The sequence below is a fragment of the Asterias rubens genome, chromosome 19 (genome assembly GCF_902459465.1).
Source record: "Asterias rubens chromosome 19, eAstRub1.3, whole genome shotgun sequence".
Classification (NCBI taxonomy): Eukaryota; Metazoa; Echinodermata; class Asteroidea; order Forcipulatida; family Asteriidae; genus Asterias; species Asterias rubens.
The window spans coordinates 4,876,730-4,891,905 of record NC_047080.1 but is presented as its reverse complement, the minus strand read 5'-3'; the positions used below and the strand labels follow the sequence as shown (position 1 = coordinate 4,891,905).

The following is a 15,176-nucleotide window of genomic DNA, read 5'->3' as shown; positions in this document are numbered from 1 at the left end:
TAAATATAATATTCCAATATTATATGTCCCTGAAATAAGGCTAAGAGGAGATTAGTCTGGTACCTTTGACTTCTCTATGAAATTTACTGAGAAAACAGCGGTGTACATACAGTAACCTTGGGAATAAAACAATATGCTAATTTTATGTGTAGATCATGTCAATTTGTGATGTACTGCCACGGTTAGTTATTTACTGATACAATGTGCTCACTGCTGAGGACGTGTACAGATGTACTTTATACAAATTGCCTATAAATAAAAGAATGTTGACTGATCCACAACACAAGAGGGCTCACTTCATCGTGTCTGTTGTTAGTGTTATTTAACATCATGAATAACCAACTTGTAGTTGATGATTTTCTTCCAGCTACAGGGATGGACTCTACTAGACATGCTAGAACTCACACCCACAAATAAGTCTGTATCCGAACTGGCGGCAACAGTTAGTCGTATTCGATGCATGATGACCCGTAAATCTAGCCTAAGCCGTGTCTGTAGCCGCTAATTCAGACATGGCTTTAGACGTAAACTATTTGTGTCTAACAAACTGTAATTAAAAAAAAAGAGGGAATGATTGGGAATGGTTATTTGTTTTAATAAGGTGAAACAATATTGTATTATTTCTTTTTGTTTTTCCACCTGGCTTCTTAGGCAGTGGACACTATTGGTAATTATTCCAAATAATTATTGGCATAAAACCTTTCTTGGTAACGAGTAATGGGGAGAGGTTGATGGAAAAAAACACTGTGAGAAACGGCTCCCTCTGAAGTGACATAGTTTTCGAGAAAGAAATAATTTTTCACAAATTTGATTTCGAGACCTCAGATTTAGAACTTGAGGTCTCGAAATCAAGCATCTAAACGCACACAACTTCGTGTGACAGGGGTGTTTTTTTCTTTCATTATTATCTTGCAAGTTCGATGACCGATTGAGCTCAAATTTTCACAGGTTTGTTATTTTATGCATATGTTGAGATACACCAACTGTGAAGGCTAGTCTTTGACACTTACCAATAGTGTCCGCTGCCTTTAACCTACTAAATGTACTTAAGTATCAGTACATGACAGTTGACGGTAAAGCCGTTTTCCGGATTAGTTTCTCAGTCTCTGTATTTATCAACCGCGATAAAAAGGACACATGGAAATAAAAATGATGTTTCATCAAGATGTTTGAGAGTGTTCAGTAACACAATCTGCGTGAACAAAATACGTAAAGGTACTGGACACTATTGGTAATTACTAAACAAATTGTGAGCATAAAAACTTACTTGGTGCCGAGCATTGGAGTGCTTTTGATAGCATAAAACATTGTGAAAAGCGGCTCCCTTTTGAAGTAATGTAGTTTTTGAGAAAGAAGTTATTTCTCACTAAAATACTCAAACTGATTTAAATCAAGCATCTGAAAGCTCACAACTTCGTGTGACAAGGGTGTTTTTTCTTTCATTGTTATCTCGCAACTTCGACGACCAGTTGAGTTCATGAGTTCAAATTTTTATAGATTTGTTATTTTGTGCAAATATGTTGATATACGTGTGAAAACTGGTCTTTGACAATTACAAAAGGTCTTTAAAACAGGCTCAAGTGATTTTGCAAGAGATGATGCAAGAAGATCACTGTGTAGACGCTAGAGGAGTTTTGAAAGCATGAAGAACTTGAGATGATCAGAGAAGATTCAGTGTTAAGGGTTTCGAGTTCTCGCATCCTATTTTGAGATTTGTATCTTGCAGTGGCCATAATGTGTTACTATCCTAGCTCTATGGTGTTACTATGTTACGTGGTTGGAAGTCTCAGAATGATCATGCCCAAAAGTGTAGCTTTTTATATTGTTTTTTTTGTTGACAATTTTGATCAGGGCATGACTTTTGAACAGGCTAAAATTTCTAAGCACTTCTTACTATGGAATAGCACTCAGCACTAATAATGTCACTTTTCACTAAAAATACCCAGATCTCAGACACACTTTCCATTACCTCCTACGCAATTACTGCATCGCTGCGCCAGCCCCCCTCCTACGCAATTACTGCATCGCTACGCCAGCCCCCCCCCCCCCCCACTCCCATTACAGTCCAATACACGTGGTGTGGAACATAATTTAGTCTGGACTGGAAAAAAACATATATATAGCTCAAAGAGTGTATAGGGCCTATGCACTCTGATTGGTCATAAGACTAGTCAGGTGGGGGGCGTGTACACATGGTGTGAAAACTTGCTCTGTGTACTACTACATTGTACAATCCAATAAAAGGCTGATGATTAAAGGCATTGGTCACTATTGGTAATTACTCAAAATAATTATTAGCATAAAACGCTTCTTGGTGACAAGTAATCGGGAGAGGTTAATGGTATAAATTATTTAAAAAGAACGGCTCCCTCTGAAGAGCCATAGTTTTCGAGAAAGAAGTAATTTTCCACAAATTTGATTTAGAGACCTCAGATTTAGAACTTGAGGTCTCGAAATCAACCATCTAAACACACAACTTGGTGAGACAAGGGTGTTTTTTCTTTCCTTATTATCTCGCAACTTCTATGACCGAGTGAGCTCAATTTTTCACAGGTTAGTTGTGTTATGCATTTGATGAGATACACCAACTGTGAAGGCTAGTCTTTTACAGTTACCAATAGTGTCCACTGCCTTTAAACATATCGCTTTGGAAATTTGTCTGGACCTAGATATAAAAAAGTACTAGTAGGTTGTTTGTTGCTAGAATCGAAGATAAAAATATCTACGGTCCACCCAACCCCATCAAAGAGTAAAAAAATTGTTTTGTGATATTTTTAGTTTCATATTTTTTTTAATCTTCAAGATAACACTTGAGAGGCATGCAAAACTAATATTGAGACATATTAAATTTCAAGATGCAAATATTTTTGTTATACTCGTTCCTTGATACTTCCGTCTCAAAGGAGATAATTGATACAGAAGAATAGTGCAAGACTTCCATCTTAGATTTTTATCGTCTTGGATTACAAAAACCATGCTGAAGTACTTTACTCAACATATAATTCACATGACACCGAACCATTGTTGACATTTCAAACACCTTCTTTGCCGACACTTGATACGCAGTCTTCGATAAATCAAAATGTTTGTTCCTTGTGATGTTCTTGGCCCAATATCCTTAGAAGCATCTAGCAGTCATGTTCGCTGTATCTTAGATATTATGGCTCTCGCTACATTTGCCACATCTGCTGGGCTTAGATTTCAATCTCCTCTCCGAGTTGATAAGTTTATTGATAGAGCTGTGCAAAGAGGAGCCAAGGAGATGGATAGAATGAAAGAAGATGGGATGCTGGGGAGACTTTGAGTATTAAGATGCGTTCTCAGATCCCTCCTTACATGCTAAGGAGACATTGTTCTGTTCTTAGATGTAGGGTACCTCAAAACTCAAGAGAATTTTGATGAATAATGACCTCAACATAAAACTATTCATCTAACCATTTGCACTGTCATGATTTTTTTTTCTTTCTAATGTTCAGGTTAAAAATAACATGGGGACCACAGAGGCCATAGCCAGTTGTTGCCCTGGTCTTTATCATGGTGCCCCTTTAAAGTATAGTAGCCCTCTCAATGTCTGGACAGTTCTACTCGAATATGTTGCCTTGACATTTATGTTTGGGAAGCAGTGTTGATTTCCTAACGCATAACTGTCAATATCATCGCTCATGCTGTCAATATTTCTCATTGTACGTCAGAGGAACAAACTTTGTCAATAATGTGTTTTGGTTTCATTTTTAGAGGGTTGATAGATGTAGTTTTTCTCAAATTTGACAGTTAATTATTTCAAGGCTCACTGCATTTGTTTTTGCCAGACGTTGTTGTGTGTTGAGGTTGCATGTTATGCTTGGCAAGGGTTCAAAAGTAAGGGGTAAATAATTTCTCCAAAAGGGGGTGTAGGCAAAAGAGATTGTTTTGTCAGGGCAGTGTTGTAGCTAGACCAGTTTTAGTGCTTGGCAATAAGCCAAATTTTGTTGGAAGTCTACAGGGCAAGGTTGCTGAAGTGGGGGCAAGGTTTCCAAACTGAAACGAAGAGCATGTCTGTCAATTTTTAAAAAGAGAAATTTGTTCGTGAAAAATGGCTTTCAAAATGGAGACTGTTGGGGACTGTTGCCGACGTTCATAACGGGAACATTTGCCGTGTTTTTGTGACTTGTTTTCCATTTTTTCACGTACAAATTTTGGGGGGAGATGTGACTGCCAAGACGATCAGAGCATACGTCAAGTTGAAACCAACGGTTCTTTTCAAAACCACCCCAACACATTAGAGATAGTTATTACCCGGTTTTACCGCAAACCTTTCTATATTATCTGTATGATTAGGTTGTAATCGTATCAGAACCAACAAATGTTGTGTTTGAATTTTAGAATTTACGGCTGATTTGACTCAAAAATATTATTAACAATTTGGAATAGCTATTATAGGATAATGAGATTTTCATTTATTGTGCAAGGCTGTGAAACGTGAAACTAACAATTAAATATGTTTTTTTTGTTTTGAAACAACATCATCTGTCAAAATTCATCCTGAGAAAAAAATGAGGCCATGCAATTTTAACTCAAACACATGGTGTCCAAATAGTTTACTTATACTGCGAAGGGGACCTGACCAAATTAAACACATGGCGTCTATGAGACAGACACCTAGACACCTCGCTTATTTTCACTGTGTTTGGGTGGGGGGGGGGGATACTGTTACTACTCGTTCCTCGTTATAGTTGAAATCATAGATCAAGGACAAGAGGTGAAATTCAAGCACCACGTGGTCTCATTTGTTTTTCCGATAACAAAGGCAAATGGCCTTGCCCTCTCATAAAGAAAACTCCAGGCCTATCCTTATTTTAAAGAAGTGAATCATTTCATAAACTGACCAACAGAGGGCTCACTACAGTAATATTATTAAAAACCTGCCCATTGAGTATATAATCCACTTTTTAAATTTTGACTCTGAGAAACGATTCATGCATCAACTGTTTCTTAGATTTTTGAGGGGTTAGTGTGCGTCCGACAATGCTGCGGCCAGAAATGTGTTCGGTTTCCGCTGTCACCTCGATAAACATGGATGGATTCAAGGTACGGTGTAACCAACTAAAATTAAAGTTTTTGGCTGTTTTCTCAGTAAGTGCACACTGTATCCAGCTGAAACTTTCACTTTTGACTTTCATTGTGTAACTCTTTATTATTTGCCTATAAATAAACACGACTAGAACAACCAATCTATGACCCCCCTTTTAAATTTGATTAAAATTCTGCTATTAAACCATTATCCCGTAATTGATGCAGTGTGTTTCTCCTCAGCAGGCGTCACACATTGAGCTTTTGGGTCCTTCAGAGATAAAGTGAACAGTGAAAGCCTAGCTAGTATACTCTTGTGTGTCGATGATAATGTCGCTTAGAGATACTATTCAGAAGTGGTTTAAGGATCGAGGGCATGGTTGACGTTACTGTAACGCATGTCTGGGTCAATGCAATTTTAAAGTCAAGGGACATGTACTTTCTTGTAAACAGTAAACCTAGGAACAAAAAGACTCTCGAGCAACAATTTGTAGAAAAATTAAAATCCCATTGTGAAGGGTTGGAGCATATTAATTTGTGAGAAAAAAATTTAATAATATTTTTGTTACCGTGGAATCTCGGTGGTCTAGTTTGTAAGACATCTACTCTAGATTGGCAAAGGTCGTGGGTTCGAATCCCACCTGAGAAATATGGCGGTTTAACAGAACTCTGGAAAGTACTTAGTGTACAGTGCTTACTACACACATTCACACAATATTCTTTACAACAATAATATTGTAAAAAAAAAAAAAAAAAAAAAAAAAAAAAAAAGCACTTTGATGCATTTCAGTTCGATAAAGTGCTTATGAACTATATAATATTTTTTTTTTAACAATGTGTGTAAAGGAGTTATTATTTTTCTTTGAAATAGCGCCCTGGGCACTTTCGTGGATATGTGCACTCTATAAAATTCCATTATTATTATTATTATTATTAGGTTAAAAATATAATACCCATATATTTCTTTGAAGCATTTTCCCCAAGAACAGACGTTTCCACTTCGTTAGATCTGGGTAGGTCTGTATGTTGTACATTTTTTGCACAAAGCATAGAGTGAAAATAGGTTTCCGTCCTTTGAAAAAACCCAACCCAAAACCACACCAAAAACACAACTATGGGACCTGGCGTCAAAGGCTACATAAAAGAACAATGACACAGGAAAATAGGTTAACGACATTTCCAAACCGCAAAACTGTAACTTAAAGCCATTGGTCGACCCTTTCGGTAAACATTATTGTCCAAGGCCCACACTTCGTGTATCACAACTTCTATATCAAATAACAAACCTGTGAACATTTGGGCTTAATCGGTCATCGGAGTCCGGAGAAAATAACGGGAAAACCCACCCTTGTATCCGCGCGTTTTGCCGTGTCATGACATGTGTTTAAAATAAATCCGTAATTCTCGTTAACGAGAATTGATATTGTTTTACTGTTTTCTCAAAAAATAAAGCATTTCATGAAATAATATTTCAAGAGAAGTATTTCGCCACTATCTTCTGTAAACCCTGTAAGTTATTTGTAAATCTGTGAACTTTTTTTTTTTCTGTACCGAAAGGGTCCATTGGCTTTAAAGGGTCTTTTCCTAACAAAAAACACAATGTCCACAGATTTACACTAAACTTACACAGTTTGAAGATTGTGATAGTAGAAAGCTTCCCTTGAAATTTTACTTACTGAGGTGCTGTAGTTTTTGAGAAATGAGTAAAAGTAATAATTTTCGTCTCAGTTTTAGCATGTAAAAACGTATTAACCAGTTATGCTATGGTTTTGGTATAATATCATAACTGGTCAGGTTAAGGGGATTTTACATGCTAAAATAATTTTGATCTCATGAGACCAAAATTATTTTGCGACTTGTTTTACTCATTTCTCAAAAACTACACAACCTTAGTTAGTAATATTTGAAGGGAAGCTTTCCACTATCATTATCTTCAAACCCTGTAAATCTGTGGACATTTTGAAAAAGTACCCGAATCCTTTAACATTGAATGTCAAATAAAAGTACATGACTTTATGACAGATCAGTCTCAATAGTGCGCTGAGCGCAGGGAGTCTAAAAGTAAACTGTGGTATGGTTCAGTTGTCCAAATAATAATTGAACAGCACTACTAAAAATGGTTGCCTGCTGTGTTTCGTTCAGTATTTATAAGCAGCAGATTGTTGTGCACTTGGGCAGATCATTTCTCGTTTCACTTTCTCCAAATTAAAACAAATTGTAGAGATGGAGTTGTCCAAGGTGACTTTAGCCCAGTCTTCAATCTTCATCAGTATGATTTCAAACTGCATGCGGGAAAACTGCCTTAGACTTTAAAGAGAAGCTAAGTATTAAAGAACATTGTTAACCAAATAGTCAAAGTATTTACTTATGACATTCCTTTGAATCAAACACTCTTTTTTGTTTAAATCTAACAATCTTACTTTAAACTGGACAACACTTCTTTTAAATGAGGCAATCTTACTTTAAACAACCCTTCTTTTAAATGAGACACTCTTTCTTAAAACCGAACAACCCTTCCTTTAAATCAGAAACTCTTTCTGTAATCGGACAATCAGTCCAAAATCAAAAACTCCTTCTCAGTGTAAAGGTAAAACCAAATTAATTTCTTTTCCCCTGATGTTTTCTTTTCCTCAGACACTCTTCCTTGAAATCAGACACTCTTCCTTGAAATCAGACACTTCCTTTAAATCATACATTTTTCCTTTAAGATGTTGACATAAGAAACACTCTTCCTTTACATCAGACACTCTTCCATTAGAGACACTCTTCCTTTAAATCAGACACTCTTCCTTTAAATCAGACACTCTTCCTTTAAATCAGACACTCTTACTTTAAATCAGATACTAGAGTCTTCATTTACATAAGATACTCTTCCTCTGAACCAGACACTCTCTTTTAATCAGATACTCTTCCTTATGAGGCACTCTTCCTTAAAATGTGATACTCTTCCTTTAAGATGTTGGCATAAGGTCATACCCGCTTACGTTGTCCAAATTCCTGTCTCATAGGGGGTGAAGGGGGAGCGGCATACCATTCAGATAAACCCCATCAGAATCCACGATCTCTAAAGAGCAATTTATTCAAGGTTTTGACGAGGGCAAAATGGCCCCCGTGCTGTCGGCATTGTCATGTTAATTCTTGAATTCCCCGATGGATGATTCTAGATCCACTTCAAAGAACTCAATTCTCAAACCGTTATGCAAATTGAACTTGGGTTTGAATACATTTTTTTCGTGTTTACTGATGAGTTCTCAGATGCTGTGAACAGATCTTGACTTTGAAAAGGAACAACTCTTCTAATGTTTTGCATTGATTTCCAAAAAACTAAGTTTAATTAAGTTGAAATTTTTTTGTAATAAGTAAACATTGTTGTTTGTTTTTTTCTTACCAGGGGGTTCTTTCTGAGACCCAACATTGTCTTTCTCTTTGACAGACTCTTCAAGAAATTCAAAAAGAAATGCCTCTTTTTCTGTGTTACATTTATCCAACTCTTTCGGAATTCCTTGAGTATTAGTACAAAATGTTAGACCCGGAAGCTAAATGAAGAGCAGACAAAAGAAAGTCGTCAACGTGAACATCCCTAGAAGACTCATTGTAACAGTGTTGCTAAGGTTAAGAAGCTAGGGGCAGAAATTATGGCAGCACAGATGTAAGCCAAGTGATAAAGTATTAGCGTATGTAATATTCAACATTGTAAACACATAGATCCTTACCATTACGAGAGCAGGTAACGACGGTAGTAAATCAAGTTCAGGCTTTCATCACCTAAGTAAAATTAAACAACTTTTTTATCAATTGTGACTTACGTGATAACCGCCCTACTTATCTGAGATCATGTCTGTCAGATATCCCATGTGGAAATGACATTAAAGTTAGCAGAGAGTTTGCAATATAATGGTTTTTGACATGACGGACTGGTAGTACCACCCCTCTCGAGGTTAATGGTACAGTCTGAGACCAACTCTTCTTCACCCTAATCAAATTGGAATCAAATCTGGAGTCGTGGAGTCTCAAGCCACACCAGCCTTTCCAGCAGAGCGCGTGTCAACACACTCAGATACATGGCCGCAAACAAGATTTTACCTCATTTGGCCATCTTACAAATATGACATCCTTGTCAAAGTTCTCCTCTCTCACACTCTCATATTCTCCGGCCACCCCTATGTCTTAAGATCCAGGGGATTTTATTTATTGAGTTAGATTATCGAGGCGTTGTTTTTCTTTCTAATTGAGACAAGATGAGAGGGCGAAGCGAGCACCTTAGTTTTACCCGCAAAGGAGAGAGGAAAACTTCATCGTCGTTGTTTTTCGTTCCAGGTACCGGTAAATACGAACTTTTCTTTCTTTCTTTTTATGGTAAAAAAAGAAAATTTTACTTAAGTCATAAGTTGTGAAGCAAGTTTGTAAAGTTTACATCTTTTTTTTCTTGGCTTCTCCAGAGAAACTTCCAATTCTGTTTGAAGTGGTATTTACAAAAACACAAATATTTACCACCCACATTTGCAGTTTTTGATGTAAAGATTTTTATGGAGAAAGTATTCTTATGGAGAGATATTGTTAAAACTGCAAACTTTTCACACTGCTGGTCTTGGTAAAGTCCCCATTTGCTCACTTCAACTTTTAAAGAACACTTCCTATGTGTTTCCACAGTTTATTATGTTGATATTCCTGTTACATTCTTGTAAAATAGTCTTTTTGAAAACTCTTTTAACTTTGTAAGGGATTGGTGGACTTAAATTTTACTGTACTGAGTTTGTAAAATTAGTATGTAACGCCACTGTATTGTCTCTTAGTTCATACGGTTCTGTCTGCTGTGCCAGCTTGGCATGCCCTTTTGTGATCAGTCTCACTTAATGGCAAGTGCTTTGAATTTATATGAAACTTTTTTTAGAATTACAGTCCAACTTACTCCATCGATTGTTAAACGGTAAACTTAGAAAGTTTCCTAATTAAATGGAAAAGTATTATAATTTTGGGTTAATTTTAAGTATTATGAGAGAGCAGGAGTTGAAGCTGCGACCTTTGGGTTAACAAGCCGATTTTCCACCAAGTGAGCCATCTAGCTCCAATGGTGGTGGTCTCCCTATTTTAGAGTGCTGTTACATTAATCTAGAGGTCGCAGGTTCCAGTCCCTCTCAAGCAAATTTGTCTTTGTTCAACCCAATATTATTTGATATTTACCAAGTCTGTTTCTCTTGCAGGTTATTAAATAAAATTGTGAGAGTTCATACAAAAATGTTACTAGTCACACATCACACAAGTCGGTTAAAACAAAACCAGAGATATGTGTTTAAATAAGCACCAGGGGCCAATTTCATAGAGCTGCTTAGGCAAAAAATTTGCTTAAGCACAAAAATAGCTTGCTTATTTTACACATGTCACTGGCCTAAATTTCATGCCATATACATTGCTTGTGACTGGTATTTAGCTGTTGTTTACTAAGCATAACAATTGAGTGGAGTCTTGGCCGCTAATCTGATTCTACTAAGCAAGGATTTTTTTTGCTTAAGCGGCTTAAGCAAATTTGTTTTGTGCTTAAGCTTCTCTATGAAATCGGGCCCAATCTTTTTAAAGCTTCTCTTTGAACTCCACTGACATATCTGTAATGAAATTTAAAATGGCCAATGACTGCTTCATGTAACCAATACCCTCCACTCACTGCTGGACTGTCCCAAGACCCCTGCAAACCGCTAACCCCAGAGCTATTGATACGAAAAGTTGCCAGAATTTAACACCAGTTTTCTTTATCTGATCAGCTCCACCGGGTGTTTATTTTCCCAATTAGATTGGTTTGGTGGCCCTCCGCATCACGTCTTGTCTTTGCCAAAAGCGCTAAGGCGTCATATTTATTTCATGTCTTGGGCAGTTGCTGATGATAAGAAGCTTGCTGTATAATCCGCAAGAATTATGGTTTGTGGAGGTCCGTTGATCTCATACGTGATATGTTGGATGGAATACAGGCTTTGGGTTAACTGTTATGATCTAGAGATTGAGTAGATGACATATTTGAGGGATTCTGTTTTAACTACTTTATCCAGTAATTTTGCTTTTGGAGAAGTGAATGATTTCGCTGAGATTTTATATGTGTACTAGGAATGTGATATGTATTTCAGAAAAATTGTTTACCAACCAAAGTTGTATAAAAGAAAAAAATTGTAACAGTCAACGAAATCAATGGCAAAACCTAGTAAAACCGTTTAAATGTATGAAAAGACAACCCGTCAAAAGCGAGTTGCTAGAGCGCTGGCGCAATAAACTGGAGGTTGTTGGTTGAAATCCTACTCTAGTATTTTTTTGCTTTGTTCAGCCCAAAATACTGTATTTACTGATAATTCCATATCACTACAAGTGTTGCAGTTGAGTTTTTGTTCTAGGATGAAAACACATTGAGGTATTCATAGAGTTATGGAAGTGCATCCCCTTCTTTCTTAAAACCCCTCCACCTCTTCCATGTTTATCTGGCTCTTGTGACCTTTGACCTTATCTCCTTCCTCCCCGTCCTGTCTTTCATAATCCATCAAGACATAAAAGCGTGGGAACACGAATCGTCAACATCAACGGATCTGAAAACATATTGATGAAGCCAATGTCTCAGAGACTTGGGTTACAAATAAGGTGTGACAGAAGTGTGTCTCGAAACATTCTTACCCCAAAATAAAAAAAAATTGTCTCAAATAATGGAAGGAATTCAAATTGGTTAAGCAGAACCAAACCGCCTCAATCCCCCCTTCCCGATCACCAAAAATGGCCCGATAGCTGCAATCTTCTTGGGTATTGAACTTCAATTTTTCTGAGACTTTTGAGTTCTGTCAGTGAAGACAGCTGGTTTTCGGAAGGTGAGAGGAGAATTACAGCAGCAGTAAACATCACTCTTACTGTAGTCTCCTCCCCTTGGGAAGCTTAGGATAGGGAACGAATGTGGTCTGTCTCCGTTCGCTGATAGATGGTTTAGATCGTGCAGATCAAGAAGTTGGAGAGGCTAGCGTCGGAATTTCATTTTTTTTATTTTTTGAAATTGGTTTTCTGCAGTTTCTAAGGAGAAGTTGCTTTCTGTAGCGTCAAAACAACTTGAGGGGCATTATCTTAGATGTACATTATTTTAGATGTACAGAGTCGGGTTCCTCTACTAATGATTGTAATGGAGTTAGTCAAGAAATAAATTGTACCAGACTATTTTGAACGTTAGCTCTATATAAAGGTTTTGTCGTAGTAGCTTTGGGCAATGTACATTAGGCCATCACTTTACTATTGAATGGGCACAGCAATTTCCCATTAGGAAGGGGCACTTCTAGAAGAAAACGTAAATTTGTATTGGAACTTTGCAAAGGGCACCACAGCAAAAGTGCAGCAGGACACCACAATTGCTGTGGGTGCCGTGGGTTGTTTTCGAGGCCTGTGGCTAAACAGGCATATGCAGTGATCTAGCTAGCCACAGCCAAAAGGGCCTTCGGCTATGGCTGTTGCCATTGCAGACTAGCCATTCCCGAAGTTATCAATTCTCACATGGCTTAATTCTCAAGATTGTGTGTGAACAAAACCAAAATGAATGACCTGCAGTTTCTGTCACCTCCATTCCTTTGATTGAGTGCATATTCTCCAACTTCTGATCTATAAATAATTTGCAGAACTACACATTTGGGACGCAGCAAAAAATTCAAGATTCCACAAATAATTTCAGTTTGTTGGACAATAATAGAGATAGTTTGTGGAGACTTTGTTGTTGAAATCCCAGTGTGAATTCATGGTGAATATTTGACCTACCAATAGTTGTATCATTTTTATTCTCGTCAGATTTCTCATAAAACTTTATTTATGTGATGGTGCTGAATTCTGTTGATGGGAGGTCTTATTTATTGAAGGTACTGTCTTCTGTTTTTTATTTATTTTATTTAGACTGTTATAGACCTTTTTGTCCTCCATTTTCCCCGACAAATGTTGAGAATAAAACAAACCTGGTTTTCTTCCAGCTATCTGAACCTGGCAAGTTTATTTTAACAAAAAAATCTCTCATGTAAAACAGTCTGTGACAAAAGGAATAAATATCGCGCAGTTAAAAATGTTTCCACAGCTAAGTAAAGCTCGCTTGTAACCAATGATTTTGGAGGCCTGGGGTGTTCTCATCTTAAAATAGCCCGACTAATTCCATCACTGACGTCAATAGACATGTTTAGCATGAGACATCTCAATGGGAGGCAGATACCAGACTCTTGCACGGCGAGCCTTGTGATTTCAAACTGTGGGAATACTACATAGTCTTTATTGAATCAAGGGTCTTTTGGCTGACATAGTGTAAAGTTTTAGTGAAGGGGTTTGAATTACATGCTTAGGCTATAAATGTTTATAATCTTGTTAATTAGTTTCTGTAAAAGGTTTTAGCGATGATTCAGTTCTAAGTTGAGTGGTGAGGAGCATGAAGGGTGTCGTTGTTAAGGAGCATGTAAGGATTGTCGGGGCCTAAGGAGTGAAGTCACAATGGTTTTCTATACTTTCGAGTTTGGGCCAATTTCAAAGATGAAATATTTCAAAAAGGGAGTGAGTTTCAAGATGCCAGTTTATCTCATTTGTCATTTTTGTATGGAGTGATGTTTGGAACATCTATTTTTTAATAATGGTATAACCCAGCCGGCATTTCTTTAAAAAATGTTAGATGTGCAGACTCGGGTTCCTGTAGGGAGGTGTTATTGATTGTAGTGGACAATATTCTTTATCCCCGAACATCTATTATATCCTTGCGGTACCGTCTGCCAAAACATAGGAATCGAACTGCCTCTAGCTACCGGGCAATCTCAGTAATCTAGTTTAGTTGGTAAGACACTGCTCTAGAATTGCAAGAGTCGTGGGTTCGAATCCCACCTGAGTAACATGCCTGTGATATTTTTTTCACAGGACTCGGGAAAGTCCTGAGTATACAGTGCTTACAGCGTATGGGTAAAAACCAAAATTAAGATTGTATTGGACTTAGTCGAGAAATAATTTGCTAAAGAAGCGGTTTCGGCTTTGGGTAAGCGGGCCATGACTTCACTATTGAAGGGGCACAGCAATTTTCCTTTGGTAAGATGCACTTATACATGTATGAGGGAAATGTAAATTTGTAATGGAACTTTGCAAAGATCATGATAAGACATGCAGGCTGTCTATCGCTAAGCGATAAGGAAGCGATAAGGACAATGAAGTGCTTATGTAAGATCAAACAACTGATGCACTAAAAGAAGGTAAAGAGCTCATGAGACAGTGAGTTCCGGCACAAGACGCTCATGAGAGATGAGACCAATCATGATAAGACCAGGGATGAGATTGTTCAGACTTATGGCTGAATTCAGACTTGTAATGTCGCCCTGGTGAAGAAAATCAGACAATATTCTTTCCCACAAACAAAGAAATCCTGCTCATTGGTCAACTTCTCTTGTGCTTTGGATACCGTTTCCAAAAGCTCCTTGGAATCTATTACCCCAGGGGTTACCAAACAGTAGAAATGGCATCATTTCAACATACCTTTGAATTTGTGTCCAAGTTTCAGACTTTTTCGTTAGTAATGACTCTCACCCCTGTAAGGCAAACCCTGTAACTAACATGTCTCTGCACTTTCAAATCGTAAAAGCTTGCAACATTTCAGGCCTGTATGCTTTGTTGTTGAAAGGGCAAGGGCACCATTAAAACGCATTTTTCTCCTTGGTAAAGGGCACACCCTATGAGGAAATTGTAAATTTCTACTGGAGCATTTCAAGGGCACCAATGCAATGACCAAGGGGCATGGAGGCAATCGCCTTCATTGCCTCTGTTGTTAAGTATCGGGCCTGCTATTTAGCCATTAGTCAGATCCTCTTGCTGATCTTCTTGTTGAAATTCCATTGCCACATATTGTGACACCTTTCAGTATGCTTTACATTTTGTCTGGAATCGATGAAAATCACGCAGTAATTGGCCGGGTTATCTAGTAAATCAGTCAAGCATAAAAAGCCTACCGGTGCTTACTGACTCAGCCTTATCTTTCAGGACCCGTATTATGACGACAAATTTTCATTATACCCGATCCGCTAACTCGCAGCGACAGCTGTGGACGCTAGTAAAGACTTCAGAGTCAGACGAGAAAAGATCTAAGGAAAACGGATATTACTCGGCCAAAAGGA

At 37.6% G+C, this 15,176-nt stretch overlaps 1 protein-coding gene across 2 annotated transcripts in view; it reads left to right on the top strand.

The window, feature by feature from the left end:
• Positions 1-9,059: 9,059 nt before the first annotated feature.
• LOC117302961 (stomatin-4-like) overlaps positions 9,060-15,176 on the top strand; it is a 28,665-nt gene continuing 22,548 nt past the window's right edge. Inside the window, exon 1 of one of the 2 annotated variants that reach the window (XM_033786961.1) lies at positions 9,060-9,366. In XM_033786961.1, coding sequence (XP_033642852.1) covers positions 9,288-9,366 — 79 coding nt within the window. In that variant the 5' untranslated portion in view covers positions 9,060-9,287. Of the gene's footprint in view, positions 9,373-15,176 lie in introns of both variants that reach the window. The other variant, XM_033786959.1, reaches the window with a different exon arrangement.